We start from the raw sequence: 18,952 nt of genomic DNA, 5'->3' as shown, positions 1-18,952 counted from the left end.
ACCAAAAGATAAAACCAAGGATATGATGTAGGTACTTACATAATCATTTTAAATGTAACTATATAAAAATATAAGAACCATTCTAAGCTCATGAGTGGAAAAACAAAACAGCCAGCCAGCCAGCTGGCTAGATTTGACCCATGGGCTGTAGTTTGTTAAACCCTTCTCTAAACAAATCATTTTAAGGCATAATAGCTGGAACATGTTGTAGGTATTTGAAACAGAACTGTATTCAAAGGTGTAGAATCTGTCTATAGAGTATTTAATCATTTTCTTTAACTATTTGCCTACAGGTGTGGAGTGGTGGGAGGAACCTTCATATTCATGAAAGAAAAAAGTATTTCAGCTTGTGTTAGTACTGGGTGACTAACCTGTGTACATTTAAAATCTTCACTGATTTGTCCTTTGCTGGCTATAGGTTTCCCCTGATGGAAGTTTGGTTTTTAAAACCTGATAAGCTACTGCCCTCTTGTGGGAAGCCCATGTCACCATGTAGCTTTGTTGCCTTTCTTCCTCTCTGATGTACACAGCTGCTGCCGCTCACTACAAATGGTCTCTCCTGGAGAAGACACCGTGATGCTTAATTATAACTCTAATGGTTGATTAATCATCACTGTGGCTTCTTCACATTAGTGATGGCTATAACACATTTGCAAAAGGAATAGAGCAGATGTACTTCGAAACTTCCCTGGTTTATGCAGCAGTCTTGTTTGGTACTTCTTACAGACCACCTTTCAAACCTGGTTTTGCACACATGTAGAAAAGATCTATGTTTTATTTAACTATTCCTGGGTCAGGAAGATCTAGAGAAGGGATAGGCTACCCACTCCAGTATTCTTTGGCTTCCCTTGTGGCTCAGCTGGTAAGGAATCCACCTGCAATGTGGGAGACCTGGGTTTGATCCCTGGGTTGGGAAGATCCCCTGGAGAAGGGAAAGGCTATCCACTCCAGTATTCTGGCCTGGAGAATTCCACGGACTCTATAGTCCTTGGGGTCACAAGAGTTGGACACGACTGAGCAACTTTGACTTTGACTTTTACTTTTTCAATTTTACAGAACAAGTGAAATTTTGAAGGCAGATTCACAAGTATGAGTAGATAGTCAAATGCTACTAAGTCGTGTCCGACTCTGCGTTCCCATGGACTGTAGCCCTCCAGGGTCCTCTGTTCATGGAATTCTCCAGGCAAGAATACTGGAGTGGGCTGCCATTTCCTTCTCCAGGAAATCTTCCTGACCCGGGGATAGAACTCTGCATTACAGGCAGATTCTTTACCATCTGAGCCACCAGGGAAGCCAAAATTTTACAAATCAAAATTTTATGCTTTTCCTTTTTCAGTAGATCTTAGAGTAGAGTTTTTCTTTTGCTTTTCAGTTTTGAAAAAAATTACAGAAATCGCAGGCAGTTGCAAAGGTAGTACAGAGAGATCCCATGTGCTCTTTACCCATTTCCCCATGGTTAGATCTTACAAAATGATAGTACAGTATCAGAATGGAAACTGGCAATTAGTACAGTGTCTGTGTATAGTTAGGACTAGAGATCTCTTCAAGAAAATTGGAGATATCAAGGGAATATTTCATGCAAGGATGAGCACAATAAAGGACAGACACAAAGGACCTAACAGAAACAGAAGAGATTAAGACGAGGTGGCAAGAATACAAAGAAGAGGTTTACAAGAAAGGTCTTAATGACCTGGATAAGCATGATGGTATGGTCACTCACACATCCTGGAGTATGAAGTCAAGTGAGCCTTAGGAAGCATTACTACAAAGAAAGCTAATGGAGGTGACGAAATTCCAGCTGAGCTATTTAAAATTCTAAAAGATGATGCTGTTAATGTGCTACACTCAATGTTTGAACAAATTTGGAAAACTCGGCAATGGCCACAGGACTGGAAAAGGTCAGTTTTCATTACAATCCCGAAGAAGGACAATGCAGTGACTGTTCAAACTATTGTACAGTTGTGCTTATTTCACATGCTAGCAAAGTAATGCTCAAAATCCTTCAAGCTAGGCTTTAGCAGTTTGTGAACCAAGAACTTGCAGATGTACAAGCTGGGTTTAGGAAAGGCAGAGGAACCAGAGATCAAATTGCCTACATTCATTGGGTCATGGAGAAACCAAGGGAATTCCAGAAAAACACCTACTTCTGCTTCATTGACTATTCTAAAGCCTTTGAATGTGTGGATCACAACAAACTGGAAAATTCTTCAAGAGATGCAGTACCAGACCACCTTACCTGACTCCTGAGAAAGCTGTATGCAGGTCAAGAAGCAGCAGTTAGAACCGGACAGGGAACAACTGACTGGTTCAAAATTGGAAAAGATGTACAATAAAGCTGTATATTGTCACCCTGCTTATTTAACTTATATGCAGAGTACATCATGCAAAGTGCCAGACTGGATGAATCACAAGCTGGAATCAAGACTAACCTCAAATACACAGATAATATCACTCTAATGGCAGCAAGTGAAGAGGTACAGAGAACTTCTTGATGAGGGTCAAAAAGGAGAGTGAAAAAGCTGGCTTGAAACTCAGTATTCAAAAAACTAAGATCATGACATCTGGTCCCATCACTTCATGGCAAATAGAAATAGAAAAAGTGGAAGCAGTGACAAATTTTATTTTCTTGCACTCCAAAATCACTGCAGATAGTGACTACAGCCACAAAATTAAAAGATGCTTCCTCCTTGGAAGAAAAGCTATGACAAACCTGGACAGTGTATTAAAAAGCAGAGACATCACTTTGCTGACTTTGGTTTGAGAATATTGTATAAATAGAATCATATAATATGTAAGCATTTGAGATTGGGTTTTTTTTTTCATTCAGCATAATGGTCTTGAAATATTATTATGTATTAATAATTTGCTCCTATTTTAATGCTGAGTAGTACTCTGTGGATAACCACAGTTTAGCTATGGCTCACAAATTTTAATAAGCTGCATTTTCAGTGTGTTTTTCAATTTTTCACTTCAGGCTTCTTTGACCCATAGGTTATGTTAGAAGTATATTGCTTAGTTTCCAAATGTTTGGAGAATTTCCTGTTATCTTTTATTGTTGATTCCATTGTGGTTGGAGACACATTTGCTATGATTTCAGTACTTCTAAATTTGTTGAGGTTTACTTTATGGCCCATGATATGGTCTATCTTAGTATATTCTGGAAGAATGGGTGCTTGGAAAGAATGTATATTTGTCAGCAAGTAGAATATTCTTTAAATGTCAATTAGACCCTGATGGTTAATGCTGCTGTTGAGTTCTGTATACTCTTTTTAATTTCCTGTCTTTCAGCTGTTGAGAGAGGGATATTGACATGTCCAACTGTAATCGTAGATTTGTCTTTTTCACCTATGTGTTTTACCTGGGTTTTCTTCACATGTTTTATACCTTGATTGCTTGGTACACACACTTGGGATGGCTATGTCTTCTTGCTAGATTGACCCTTTGATCATTATGCAAACTTCCTCTCTGTCTCTGATATTTTTCTTTGCTCAGAATCTATTTTAATTGATGTTAATATAGCCATTCCTGTTTGCTTTTGTTTAAACAGCTTTATTGAGATATAGCTCATTTACTGTACATTTACAGTACATTCATTTAAAATACACAGTCAATGGATTTTAGTATATTCACAGATGTGTGCACCCATTACCACGGTCAGTTTTAGAACATTATCATACCTCAGAAGGGAACGCTGTGTCCTTTAGTTATTGTCCTCCTGCTTCTTTCCCATTGTGCTCTGCTGTTACTTAGGTAACTGCTAAGTTTACTTTCTGTCTCTATAGATTTGCCTGTTTTGGACATTTTATGTATATATATATATATATATATATATATATATATATATATATAATATGTAGGGTTTTTTTGGTGATCAGCTTCTTCACTAAGCACAGTGTTTTCAGGGTTCATCCATGTTATAGTATATATCAGTACTTCACTTCTTTTATGGCTGAATGATAGTCCATTGTATAGATATGTCACATTTTGTTTAGTTTCATTCATTTCATTTCCATTCATTAGTTTGTAGACTTCTGGGTTGTTTCTACCTATTTATTATAAACAGCATGTAGTTAAGTCCTATTTTAATCCACCATCCCAATTTCTATCTTCATTGGATATTTTTGACCTATTTATACTTATTATAATTATTGATGTGTTCAGGCTTAAGCCTGCCATTGTATTACTTTCTGTTATCTGTTTTTTGTTTCTGTTTTCTTTTACTGCCTTCCTGTGAGTTATATGAACATTTCTAAAGACTTTTTATTTATTTATTGTGTGTATCTCTTTGTATAGCTTTTTTAGTGCTTGCTTTTGAAATTTACAATCTGGCCCATTACAGAAAAATTTTGCTGACTCAAAGTCTAGACTTAAGAAAATGAGGGAGAAAGTGTTCATTGTCCAGAGTAAAATTAAAAGTATGTTATGTTTGTAGATATTAGGAATAGCACAAAAGTTGAGGAAGTTATCTTTCAGTGAGTCAACAAAAACATCACTCACATCATTGACAGACAAGTGAAATTCCAGCATATGTCTTTATTGTTCACTGTTTCAGGTTTTTCTGACTTTGTTTTATTCTTTAAATGAAATAACATGCAACATTTGTGTTGGAATTTTACTTGTTCATCACTTGCTACCATAGGTTAAGTAAAATGAGTTCCATGAAAATCATAACACATTCTGTGAGAATCAGTGGCTAAGTGAAATTTATGATCAAGTATGTATTTTATTATTTGGAAATTGTGTGCTTCAGATCCTTTCTGTCAGTAAAAATTATAATAAACTTACATTGTTGGTTGAGAATGTAATTATTTCAAATAGGTAAGAGATAGAAACAGTCTAAATATCTGTTGATAGATGGATAAAGGACAGACAGATGTATCATGTATGAGTAGTGTGTATTCACATATATGCATACTCACTTCCCCACCACCTCAAACCACTTCTTAATCATTTAACAGCACATCACTGTGAATTTTTAGAATAAAAGGTACCTACACTTTTAGTTTAATAATTTTAATTCAACAAACTGAACTGATAAAAAGCAAATATTTTTCTCGTACCTTCCATTTCACAGTATTTATTATCTTTACGTAATGGTCTGTGAGCTGCCCGCGGAGGTTGATTACCGCAGAATGACATTGCAAGTCTTATAGTTCAATGCTGTAATTACATGAATACAGTATTCCTGCTTCTGGGTATTGAGAAATTTTGCATCAGTAATCACTAAGCACCTCTGTTTCATGTCATATTAACTTTGCAGAAAGGACACTAGAGTTTACCCTTGTTTATTCCCTTGAGAATGGTGCAGGCTGTGAGCATAACATCCATGTGTTTGATGGATTTTCTAAAATGATGTTTCATAATCTGATGCAGGGCAGCAAGAAAGAGTCTAGTATTTTGACTGTAATACTTTTTAATATATATTTCTATTTGTGAAATCTTACTTAAGAATGTTGCTTTTAAATTATTCAGTGTTAGACTGTCTTCTCTGATCTGGTAGAGACCTTTCAGTCTCCACTGTGGTATTAAACAGCTGTGTGTATATAGAACATTTCCAACTGTTTTTTTTTTTTTTTGGCATGAATGGCTTTCCCCGATGGAGTTTATGTGCAATATCTTAATTCTAAATTTGTCTTAACTTTTCCCCCTTCAGTTTAATGAGTGGTGTTAAGAATAATGTTGGAAGAGGAATCAATGTTGCCTTGGTAAATGGTAAGAATAATTATTTTACCTTACAAGTATGGTAGATATAAGGGTATAGTGGTATATAGGTATATTTATATGGCCCAAAATAAAACAGACTCTTATATCAAGAGATCAGGTAAGAAAGACTCAAGCTTGACATTAAAGCTCTCCCCCGACCCTCCCACAACATCAGCTATGAGTAGAGATGAGACACTGCATTTCAGTGTTTATATCATGTTCTCTTAGAAGCATCCAACTTGCTGTGCAGTGTATAGAGAGCCTCCCATGAGATTGTCAGGGTACAACATTATCTAACAATTGATGAATTCTTGCTGTAGATATTGGAATCCTAACGTAATATGTCAGAATGATCTCTGTTCGTTTCTAAGGCAAACCATTCAGTATCATGGTAATCCAAGTCTATGCCCCGATCAGTAACACTGAAGAAGCAGAAATTGAATGGTTCTATGAAGACCTACAAGACCTTTTGGAACTCACACCCAAAAAAGATGTCCTTTTCATTATAGGGGACTGGAATGCAAAAGTTGGAAGTCAAGAAACACCTGGAGTAACAGGCAAATTTGGCCTTGGAATACTGAATGAAGCAGGGCAAAGGCTAATAGAGTTTTGCCAAGAGAACACACTGGTCATAGCAAACACCCTCTTCCAACACCACAAGAGAAGACTCTACACGTGGACATGACCAGATGGTCAACACCAAAATGAGACTGATTATATTCTTTGCAGCCAAAGATGGAGAAGCTCTATACAGTCAGCAAAAACAAGACTGGGAGCTGACTGTGGCTCAGATCATGAACTCCATATTGCCAAATTCAGACTTAAATTGAAGAAAGTAGGGAAAACCACTATTCAGGTATGACCTAAATCAAATCCTTTATGATTATACAGTGGAAGTGAGAAATAGATTTAAGGGCCTAGATCTGATAGACAGAGTGCCTGATGAACTCTGGACAAGAGGTTTGTGACATTGTACAGGAGACAGGAATCAAACTATCCCCAAGAAAAAGAAATGCAAAAAAGCAAAATGGCTGTCTGGGGAGGCCTTACAAATAGCTGTGAGAAGAAGAGAAGCGAAAAGAAAAGGAGAAAAGGAAAGATATACCCATATGAATGCAGAGTTCCAAAGAATAGTAAAGAGATAAGAAAGCCTTCCTCAGTGATCAGTGCAAAGAAATGGAGGAAAACAATAGAATGGGAAAGACTAGAGATCTCTTGAAGAAAATTAGAGATACCAAGGGAACATTTCAGGCAAAGACGGGCTCAATAAAGAACAGAAATGGTATGGACCTAACAGAAGCAGAAGATATTAAGAAGAGGTGGCAAGAATACACAGAAGAACTGTACAAAAAAGATCTTCACGACCCAGATGATCACGATGGTGTGATCACTCACCTAGAGCTAGACATCCTGGAATATGAAGTCAAGTGGGCCTTAGGAAGCACCAAAGAATTGATGCTTTTGAACTGTGGTGTTGGAGAAGACTCTTGAGAGTCCTTTGGACTGCAAGGAGATCCAGCCCATCCATCCTAAAGGAGATCAGTCCTGCGTGTTCGATGGAAGGACTGATGTTGAAACTGAAACAATAGTACTTTGGCCACTTGATGCGAAGAGCTGACTCATTTGAAAAGACCCTGAAGCTGGGAAAGATTGAAGGCAGGAGGAGAAGGGGATGACAGATAATGAGATGGTTGGATGGCATCACTGACTCAATGGACACGAGTTTGAGTAAACTCCAGGAGTTGGTGATGGACGAGGAGGCCTGGTGTGCTGCGGTCCATGGGGTTGCAAAGAGTCAGACACAACTGAGCAACTGAACTGAACTGAACGTGATATAGACTGACATGAATGCGGGTATGTAGAATGACAGAAGGTGCTGGAGTATTTCATATGGTGTGGGGTTGAATGAAGAGTCAGAGTCAGTTGTAATTTTTCAGTATTGTCCACACTGAATCTTGAACATCTCAAGTGTTCTTGAAAAATCACATCTGAATATATGAACCTGTGAAATGAGACCCAGCTGCATACTTCTTTTTGGCACAGTCACCCTCTGAAGAGTCACCCTCTGGGGAGAAGAGAATCCACACCCACCTTCTCTAGTTCATACTGTAGGAAAATAATTTCTATAGCTTTCACAATGAGAGAGATATTTTTGTTTCTAGTTTCTGCATTTTCCTTTGTATAAAAGATTCTATGCATATTTGTCCAATTGATAGCAAATAAAACGTTTTAAAAGAAAATTAAATACAAATTTTTTTTGCAAGATTGCTTTAATAATAGAAAATAGCATGGATTCATTTTTTTTTAAGGTTTATGTATTTGTGGGTAATTTTTAAATAAGGAAAGACAGTAACACATAAGGATGAAAAATATATAACTTTGAATTTGAATTGTCTAAAGTCAGTAGTAATTTCTGTTTGCTACTCTTCAGCTTACAAAATTAATGAGAAAGTCCTATTCAAAAATTACCCTTTTAGAAAAAAATTTTAGATGCATGCAATCCAAATTTTAAGTATTTGTCATAATAATTCTCTGCTAATGGATTCACATTGGACAAGATCATATGTCTTATACAATGTAGAGTATATTTCAGTTATGTAATTTGCTATGAATTCAATCTCTTTTAGGCAAAACGGGAGAACTAATAGACACCAGATTTTTTGACATGTGGGGAGGAAGTAAGTATGAATTACGTGTAACTGTTCTGTTGCTTGCGCTAAATCATACCAATATAATGTAGTCCGTTGATGAGAAAATAATGGTACTATTTGGTTTTCATTTTGTTTCTTTTCACTGAATGTCCAGCTCATATTTAAATGATTAGTCATACTGGATGCACTTCACTTTTTTATAAAAATTGTTGGTGATGTGTGATTAAGAGCAGTGATAATCACACTTGAGATTTGTTAAAGTCTGAGTCCTGTTTTCTGCAGGACAACTAATTCAAAGCTTTAGGCTGCTTTGGGTTTCTGTCTGAAATTTCTAAAAAAAAAAAGAATAAGTAATTTGAAGAAGGGCTTAACCAGTGTAATCGTGTTTACTTCACTGAATTGATTTTTTTGCATAAAATTTTCAGTCTCAAAACTAAGTTCATAACCAGGATTATTATTCAAATAGATGAATATTTGAGAGAAGGAGTAGAATTTTCTTTCCAGTTTACTGTACTTAGAGCAGTCCACAGATAATCTTCCTAATTTGGCAGTTCCAACGAGCAGGTGGAAATTAGTCACCAGCCTGCAGAGGGAAGGACCTGGCACCTCAAAGAAGGTGGTGCCTGAAAGAGAGACTTCTTCCTCAAGTCTAAAGGAAGGCCAACACTGATTTAACTGTTGATTCTTTTCTAAGTTGAGGCTCTCCCCTGCACCTCCTCATCCACTTTACGAATTCCCTGGAAGCCAGCAGTTGTTAGGCTTCCCAATTTTATCTTGTTCTCAGACCATTGAGCTTTTCTGATATTTCTTCAGCCTGTAATGAGATGCCATGTATTATTTATTTTTTAAATGAGATCAGAACTTTTCATGGTGTCAAAACGTGTATGTTGTCAACTTAAAATGTGTCATCAGTTTTAGATTCTAAAGGAATAATTGTTTCTAACAAAATTTATCACATGGAAAACCTCTTCTAAAACTGTTGTTGAAATCAGTCATGTGACCGGAAGCTCTGGTATTTCATCTCAGGTCAGCAAACTACGCTGAAAATACCCCTCAGATTTAGAAGTAGTTGCCATCTTTAGATTTAAATAGAAGTTATTTGTTAGCTGCTCTGTTACATTTTTTTCTGAATTAAAAACACTATTACTTTAAGATAGAATCCAGTTTTAGAGAAATCTTTGGAACCTTTGCTGTGGAAAGAAAGTGAATAGTTTTGAAGTAGTATTAGACTTGGGCATTTAGGAATCTGACATTGTAAGGAGTTCAAGATGTAGAATGATTTGTATTGATAGTTCCCAATCAGCCTCTTTGGTATCACCAGTTTATAGTCACCAACATGGTTTAATCCTTTGTGAATCTTAATACTGCAGATGAAGCAGGTAATGACTACAATATTTGCCTTAATTAGTTTGACTTTTGGTGATAACTAGCTTACATTTCTTCCCCTAGTTTATAGTAGGTAGATATTCCCAGAAGATTCCTTAAATCACTATGGATGTATGTACACTTGTCCCACAGTATCTGCAGGGGACTGGTTCCAGGACCCTCTACAGATAGCTCGTAATCTTCAGGTGCTCAAGGTCCATAATTGGCCCTCCGTACCTGCAATTCTGCATCCTCGGATTCAACTAAATGAGGATCACATGGTACTGTAGGATTTATTGAAAACAAATCTGTGTATAAGTGGACTCCTGAGCTCAAACCCCTGTTGTTCAAGGGTCAGCTGTGTACATATTTATATTATTTTTTTTAAATTACAGATCCTTTTGTGCAGTAAATAAAAGTTCTCTTTTTTAGAAAAGTATCTGTGCAAACAACTTTACATATACTCAGGGAGTCCATGAACCTTTCTCCTATCTCCTAAACTTCTTACTTGAAATCATGTCATACTTTAATATGCTATGGATTTTTCATTTAGCCCCTGGAGTATCAGTTTGAAACACACACAGGGTGAATCAGAATTGGGAAATTTTAAGTTTATATGAAACTTAATTTTTATCCTGTTCATAAGATTTGTTTCTCTTTTGGTTTCTCTACATTAGAAATTATCAATTTACAAACACTTCATTTTTTGTACTGTTAAGTTCTAAGAGATTATCATGATGGTTAGTCATTAAAAAAACAAAAACAAAAACACTTAACCCTTTCTGTTTTTTTTCAGATGTGGCCCCATTTATTGAGTTTCTGAAGGCCATACAAGATGGAACAATAGTCTTAATGGGAACATATGATGATGGAGCAACCAAGTATGTAAATTTCAAAATATATGCAACTTTGCAGATCTATAATTTATAATAACATAAGCAAAACATTTTCAACGAAAAAATTTATCAAACAGTCAAGTAATCCAACTTTCAGATAAACACTGTTAACTTTTAAAAATTTTACTTTCTGTGTAATTATCATTCATCTATGATTGCGAAATTAGAGTCACATTGCACATAAAGTTTGCTATATTCTTTTATGTTCTGTTTTTAACAACTGTAAATTGTTTTCTCTGACAATAATATTCTTTAGTACCATTTTCTTATGGCATTTCCCAAAGTGTGTCTGTCCTGTGAAACCCCAGTCCTTTAAAACTGTAGTGGCTCTTCTAATCTTTTATCATGTTAAGTTTCTAGGTCATTTTACCCTCCTGGTTGCATTTCTTGGGCATTCTCTAGGTGATCATTGTCCCTCTTAAAATGAAGCCCCAAGTTGGCCATAGTGTTCCCGAAGTGGTCTGGCCAGTACAGGGTACAGAGGAGGTGCTCACTCACCATGTTTGAGAAATTACGGTTAATGTTCATGAAGACTAGTGATGCATTCATGTTCTTTAGGCAGTCATGTCACAGTGTTCGTCAACTTAAAGTCTCAGATCTCTTCATTTGATCTCAGAGGTTTTTTTTTTCGTTTTTTTTTTTTTAAATCACTGACAAGTCAGGTCCTTCTCCCCATTCAGAACTTGGTTTTGTTTAATGTGAATGAAGACTTTATATTCATATATCCTTGTTAAATTTAATTTTGCTGTTATTGGCCCACTTGGTCTTGATGCTGACATTTGTCCTATGAGATTTCCATTGTCTAGGCTTTGTACTCTCTCCAGAGTCATTCAGATTTCTAAATCTAAGTCATCAACGATAAACATGTTTACTACAGGCAGTGTGCCACCAACTGGAGACCACTTCTGAGGGATTCATCTATTAGCCAGCTGCAGAAACTACTTTTTAGTTTCCAATGTACTCTAATAGGCATACTGTCCAGTTGCTGTTTAATTATTTAATTTTCTGAGACTGTCAGATGCCTTCTTGAAATTCATGGATAATGCTAATTATAATACCCTGGCTTACTGCCCCAAAACTGCGTATAAAGCTGAAAGTATGAGATGATGTTTACATGGCTTTATTAATCTAGCCCCCTTCCTACTACTCTTTCTCTTTTTTTTCTTATTCTTTCTTTAATACTCACAGGATCTCCTTCTTGTAATCCATTCTAAAATTTTGCTAGGAGTTAGATTTAGTTTTATTGAATTATTGTTTTTAAAAATTCCCTTGTTTTTTTTAAAAACTGAAATATTTAACTTTTAACGTCTTAACGTCTTCACTTTCCATGATGCTTCTAAAATAACTGACATTACCTTGAAGATTATATTAACAAGTTCCTTAAGAAATTAAGTGTGTCACGTGTGGGCCTCGAGGCTTAAATTTGAAGTACTTACTATGAACATTCCTGAGCCACTTTTCCCTTTTTATGTTGATCAAAGAGTGTTTGCCTCCTTGGAAAAGACAGTTGTGTTTTGATCTCGATACCCTATCATTCTCCTGAAACAGTGGATCCCCTCATTATTTATACTTGGCAGCAAAATTTCTCTCTGTGGCCTTTAGTAGTTTTATGAACCTCATCTCATTTTGAGCACTCAGGTCTTCCTGGTAGTAGTATTAAAAGTGTTGTCATTAGTAACATGGTTTGCCTTGTATTTTTGCACACTCCTTTTCTTAATTTGAACCCATCATGGGATAGACATGGACTCTGGCAGTTCAAACCCAGATTGTTCCAGGGTCAGTTATATATCTCCAGAATTAATGCTGTGTATAAATGTATTAGTTACACTGCACTGCCTTTTAAAGAAATGGGATATTTTGACATCTGCTATATCAAGCACTCAAAATATTGACTGTGTTGCATGGTTTTCAACATTTCTTTGAACCATGAAATCATCTTTTATTTAGTTACATAGAAGATAGCAAAAAGGAATAATAAAATTCTACATAAGCAGATTAGAAAAGCTCAGAAATTGTTGAGGAAGTTGTCTTGTTATAAACTTGTAGTTAGCTAGACACAGGGACATATGGCATGGGTGCCCAAGCCCACCCCCAGGTTTGGTTATTCACTGGGAGGAATTCAGGACTCTGCTTATAGACCTGCTCACTCAGGGCTACGATTTGTTACAGCAAAAAGATGCAAAGCAGAATCCGCGAAGGGCAGCTAGTTCAGAGCAGAGTCTGGAGGGAACCAGGGCACCAGGCCTGAGTTTCCAAGAGTCTTCTCCCAAGCGGAGTGACACAGAACATGCTTAATTCCTCTAGCAAGAGATTGTGACAACACTGGGATGTGCTGTCCACCAGGGAAGCTTATTAGAGCTCACGGCCCAGGGTTTTTACTGGGAGCTGGTCATGAGGCACCATCTGCCTTATGCATCCCCAAATTCCAGATTCCCAGCCAGAAAGTAGGTGTTTCGTATAAACTACTTTGTTTGCACAGTTTAGACACATGAGAGCCATTCTGATCAGTTATGGGAATGGGGGAGCCTTCCCAAATCCAAGCTTCCAGAGCCAGCCAAGGACCAGTCTTGCTCTTAGGCCTTTCTAAGCCCTGCTGTAGTAATCCTTTTCTGCTTAGGACCTCAGGGTATTCTCAAGGGAAAGTAAGGAAAGATGAGCAGAATCAAAATGGAAAGCTCAGTTTCATGTTGCTGCTAGATTGGTTAGTTTATTCATGCAGATCAAAACAACAACTTCTATAATTTGGAAATGCAGAAGGAAAAATGACTGTCCTTCATTATATTTCTTAATTGTAAAGTTTTTTAGATAAGAAAAAATTGCATGTACTTCTGGCAGGGGGCCAGGCCTGCATTTGGATAACCACCTACTATGAAGGCATTTTTTGTGTATGAAGCAATCTCTTGGCATTTGTGAACCTAACATTCAGCTATTTACAAGCAGCCCTGAAGCCTGCACCCTGAGGTGCAATTTGTGATTTTTCTGAGATGTAACTGACTGAAGCCGGTAGGCCTTCCTCCAGGAGGTTGTCACTAGGCTGCCCTAGTAAGCACGACCTCTGTTCTGCACCATTTATTCTAGATAAAGCAGCAAAATTCACTACTAGTGCTGATACCAGTAAAAAGTTCTAATTAAGGGGCCAGCAGTAGAACATTTGAATAAACTAAAGAGTGGAATGTAATAGTCTGCAGATCCATGACATACTAACACTGTTCAGAAGCAAGAAAACAGTTCAGACAATACTTTCAGGGGATGTCCATCTACTACAGAAATTGCTTACCAAATAGGCAGATGAATGAAAGTGATAGCAATTCATGTAAGGACGATTACAAGAAACACAGCTACAGACCCACTTTGGGGAGAAAGCCAGACGCAAGTACGTGTAGTTGTGTGTGAAGGTGTCAGAATCTTCAGAAGCTGAGACTTCACTGGTCCTTTTGCACAGCCATTTCATTTATTTTGATTTCCCTTGGTTATAAATGCATCACTTGATATAGTTATGAATCTGAAAGACTAAGTATTCCAGGTCTGCCCCTGATTTTCTCACCGATTCTTATGACCTTTCCAAGGAGGGCAGCAGTGCCCAAGCTGTGGTTAAAACAGCTTCACTGCCCCCTGGATGTGACTAATTGTGAAGGGCTAATGACATATGTAGCTCTGTCCTGTTCATGAAGCTTTTTTTTTTTAACATAAAGTATCCTGTTTATCTTCAGGTTAGTTACATGAGAACTGCCTTGCCAGTTTCAGATACTTCACATAAAATATTTAATGCCCTAAAAATATTTGAAAAACTTGAGTCATTTTGCAAACATTTGAAGTTAACAGAAAAAGTCAGGTCTCTTATATTTGCCTGTAGAATTGAGTATAAACTCACTGTATGTCAAATAAAATTATTTTTTAAATGTTATCAATCCCAATCAGTAATCAGGACTTTCCTATTGATAAATGTGTTATTATCTCTTCAGGCAAAAATTACTGTTATGAAGTAGATATAAGTAAACCTAGTATTAGAAACATCCAGATTTCTATTAGCACTTACCTTAATTCTACTCAAATGTAATTTACAAAGAGTTTAGTGGAGATTCAAAGTGATTTTTAATTTTACAAAGATGTTGACTACTTAAGATCTTGTATTAACCTGAATAGGTATCTACTGACAAAAAATGACAGTTTCCTATTTTTATTTGATGGAATGTAAATGAAAATGAACTGTTGTTGTGAAATTAAGACACAAATAAAGGTACTTCTAAATAGCATAAGCTAGAAATTTATTTGCTAGATTTCATAACTTTCATCATTAAAGAATTCAAATAGTAGGAATGTTACTCTGATAAAATTTATTTTTTTATGTTCTCTTATTTAAGCCAGGGTTTTCTCATTTATTTCATGGTTGTATGTTAAATATTGTAAGTGTATCAGTATTCCTTAGACCACATACAGTACACTACGTTTACTGTATCATTCTTTTTCTCTTCTTCAAGACTCAATGATGAGGCCCGGCGGCTGATTGCTGAATTGGGGAGTACATCTATTACTCATCTTGGTTTCAGAGACAACTGGGTCTTCTGTGGTGGAAAAGGCATTAAGACAAAAAGCCCTTTTGAACAGGTTAGTGTCTCAGACTTCATAATTAATGGGCAACAGCAATTGTGTGAAACCATTCACTATGTATTCCTATCCCAGTTATTTGCAACTTAGATAAAGCAGACATTAAATATGTTTCCATAATATATTTCCATATTTTTTCATAGGTTCCTGGCAATCAGTTATTTGAAATAACCATGATACTATTTTAATTTTAAAATTTAAAAAAGTCAAATTCTACATGAAATTTTTTTCCTATGTGACAATGCATTGGCCTATGATTACTTGTATCATAAGACCTTTAGGAGGTTGGTTATTAAAAATTTTAGCTGAACTTTTGATATTAGAATCAATGAAGTACAGATATACTTTAGAACTTAGTAGAATGTAAACTTATATTTGACTTACAAAGGATCTTTAAAGACCATCTGTGGTGTTTTGTTCTTTCAGTTCCTCTTTGAAGGTCTGCCACTGTATGCCAGACCCCAAGCATTGCTCATTTAATATCTTGAACACTAATTTATATGTTGATAGAAGTGTTACTGAAATGAGTATACTTAATTATGTTATTGCAGATATGCAGTTTGCTAAAGTACTATACTGTGGTTGTGTTCCAACAGCACATAAAGAACAATAAGGACACAAATAAATATGAAGGATGGCCTGAAGTTGTGGAAATGGAAGGATGCATTCCCCAGAAGCAAGACTGACGTGGAGAAAACCGAAGGGAGCACACTTTCACTGTTAGTGGGAAAGCCCTACCAGAAAAACTACATGTAAATATTTTAAGAGCATGCAGCCATCTCGGTGTGTGCATGTCCGTTATCTCTTTTGATATCAGGATTATTTATTGCTAACGTAAATAGCTGTCTTTGTAAATAGTCATCATAATGAGCAAATCACTGAACCATTTTCAAGCACATCTCTCTAATGGTACAATTTCAGACCATGATGCTAATGGCATCTTTTAATTCTAAAAGCATACCAATGGCTAACTGAACAGATATGAAAAATATATTGATATATACTAGTCGCTGTGAAAATCTATCATGGAACGATATGGATTTTAGGGAGCAGACTTTGTTTTCTTTTACATATATATATGTATATTGCCTTCTGATGATAGTATCTTTTAAATTAAAAAGATATTGGGCTATAATGTTACTTTACAGTCTGACTCCCCTGTTGTATTTCTTTTCTTAGTCTTTCTCTTCCCTTCCCAAGAAACCTATAAATAAAATAAGAAAACATATCAAATACATGAAAAGCACAACAGAATTCTTTGTTTAATGTACACAGTACAAAGTAAATATATAAATGTAGATGGCATTCAGGACTGTAGCTTGATGGATTTTGTGTTAGCAGTGTGAATAACTTGATTTTGCATAAGCTATTCAGAGTGAGGCAGGAGGGGGCAACTCCCCAGAGCTGAGGAATCTGGCCAGGTCCCTTCCCCAGCCTTAGTAGGTCATTCAGGACAGCATATTAGTACAGTTAGAACCTTACTGGCCTAAGTTTTCCTTATTTAATTGTTCTCAGCCTTGGCCAAGTGGTTTGGAAAGAGGCGCACTTTAATGTCACAATGATTTTAGATTGTAAACCCAAAGATTCTGTATTTACTTTCATCTGATTTCTGATAGTAATTTTTGCCTGAAAAGATAACAACATATTTATTTATCAATAAAAAAGTCTTAATGAAGTGATTGGGACTGTTAACAGTTAAGAAATACTTTTATTTGATACACAGTGACTTCATACCCAATTCTACCTAAAAATATAAGAAATCCAACTTTTTTGTTAGCTTCAGATGTTCAAAAAATGACTCAAGTTTCTTAAAATATTTTTAGGGCATTAAATATTATGTGTGAAATATCTTAAACTGGAACATAAAAAATGTAATCAACAAACTGCCACTCACAGTAAAAGGCAGCACTTCAATTTTGGATCTAAATTTTAGATGCCTTACATAAAGAAAAACTAAAAGCAGTATTTTTTATTTTGCTATAAACTGAGTTGGAAGTTATTAAATATCAATGAGTTTTGGGGTACTGTTTCTTCCCTCAAACTGAATGTAATTCATGAATCAATGCACCTTACACATCTAAGCAATTTTTGTAAACTTTTCAGATTTTTGGTGCTGATACAGTAAATCACTTTCAGCATGTGTATTTTAACATTTCAGATACTTCCTGTGATTCTGTAAATTAAAAAAATAGCTATTTTACAGTTCCAGGGATTGTGAAATAAGTGTTGCTTTTTTTTTTAAAGTAATGAGAATAAATATTCTTGATTTTGCATTTGTGATTTTTTTTTTTTTTTTTTTGTATTATCTGGCAAAGTAATATACCTACAGAACTTCACATTGAGGTTTTATTGTCCTGCTTAACATGCAAAATTTAAGTCATTCCTGTGGTTAAACACACTAATATCCTCAGGATATATCTTAATATGGATAGAATTTAAGTATCTAGATGACAAGACTTCTGTTTCAAGATAAGGACTAACATGATCACTTTAGAGGTGTGTAAAATGCCAAAAGATTGGTTATTTAATTGCTTTCATGCAGTTTGCTATCGTTTCAATTCTGTCTTGTATGGTTTATGTCAACATAACTTTGAAAGCAATAATTTTACTGTATTTTACTTTCAGATAGCTTTTAAAAATCAGCATTATAAATGCAACAATGCTCATTTAGTGTTCAGAATTTTCATTAAAATCAGAAACTTAGCATTGACACTTTGGTCTTTTAAATGGTGTTTAAGGACTTAATGGATGTGTATTTTTTATTTGTAATCATAGATACAGTCCAAGACAAGTTTATTATGATATGCCTGTTAAAATGCAGTAAAGACGGTAGGAAAAAAGTGTTATCTGGGGAACTGAAGAAAAATTGAGCCAGAATCTTTATATTCCTGACTTTGATTAAAATTTATCATTGTTCTTTCTGTGTTGTGTTCATTTGCAAATGAATTATCTGATATTTTGTAATTTTTTTTTGCCAGATGAAGCTCAATGCCTTTAGCCTGAAATGCACTTTATACTTAGTTTATACATATTATAAATAAATTGACCCCTCCAAAAAGATGATAGTTTCATTCAATTTGGTTGACACGCCCCATTTTTAAATGAAAGAATGAGAAATGTGCCGTGTTCAGTTAGGAAAGCAGTTGAAAGTAGAAATGCATTTAGAATATTTTTAAAAATGAACGTGAAAGGGGAAAAATTGCTTGTGTTGATCAGGAAAAAGATTTGCCACTCAACCTCTTCAGTTGGGCCTTCTATAGCAATAAGTGCATGTAAACGAGGAGTGGATAAAGTACCAGAATTTACTTTTTCTTAAGCATTACTCAGAAGCATTCCCAGCAAGTCCCTTCCCAGGGTGACTCTTCTTTTGCATACCTGGTTTTTGATTGTTACATGCCAGTATCTAGTTAATCTCTGTTTCCCTCAAAACTCCCTTGATTTTTTTTTAAATTTACTTATTTTTAATCGAAGAATAATTGCCACTGATGAAAGAAATCAAAGATGACACAAACAGATGGAGAAACATACCATGTTCATGGATCAGAAGAATCAATATAGTGAAAATGAGTTTACTACCCAAAGCAATCTATAGATTCAATGCAATCCCTATCAAGCTACCAACAGTATCTTTCAGAGAACTAGAACAAGTAATTTCACAATTTGTATGGAAAATACAAAAAGCCTTGAATAGCCAAAGCAATCTTGAGAAAGAAGAATGGAACTGGAGGAATC

General features: G+C 35.7%; 1 protein-coding gene across 2 annotated transcripts in view; it reads left to right on the top strand.

Moving 5' to 3' along the window:
- The window catches only part of FAM3C (FAM3 metabolism regulating signaling molecule C), a 54,180-nt gene extending 36,039 nt beyond the window's left edge, over nt 1–18,141 (top strand). For both annotated transcript variants that reach the window (XM_070788069.1, XM_019958991.2), the window contains exons 6-10: nt 5,654–5,712; nt 8,331–8,381; nt 10,516–10,600; nt 15,094–15,220; nt 15,817–18,141. In XM_070788069.1, the coding sequence (XP_070644170.1) occupies nt 5,654–5,712; nt 8,331–8,381; nt 10,516–10,600; nt 15,094–15,220; nt 15,817–15,906 (412 nt within the window). In that variant the 3' untranslated portion in view covers nt 15,907–18,141. The remainder of the gene's footprint in view (nt 1–5,653; nt 5,713–8,330; nt 8,382–10,515; nt 10,601–15,093; nt 15,221–15,816) is intronic.
- The last annotated feature ends 811 nt before the right edge of the window (nt 18,142–18,952 follow it).

This window comes from Bos indicus, chromosome 4, assembly GCF_029378745.1.
Source record: "Bos indicus isolate NIAB-ARS_2022 breed Sahiwal x Tharparkar chromosome 4, NIAB-ARS_B.indTharparkar_mat_pri_1.0, whole genome shotgun sequence".
NCBI classification, from domain to species: Eukaryota; Metazoa; Chordata; class Mammalia; order Artiodactyla; family Bovidae; genus Bos; species Bos indicus.
This window is presented reverse-complemented; position numbering and strand designations above follow the sequence as displayed.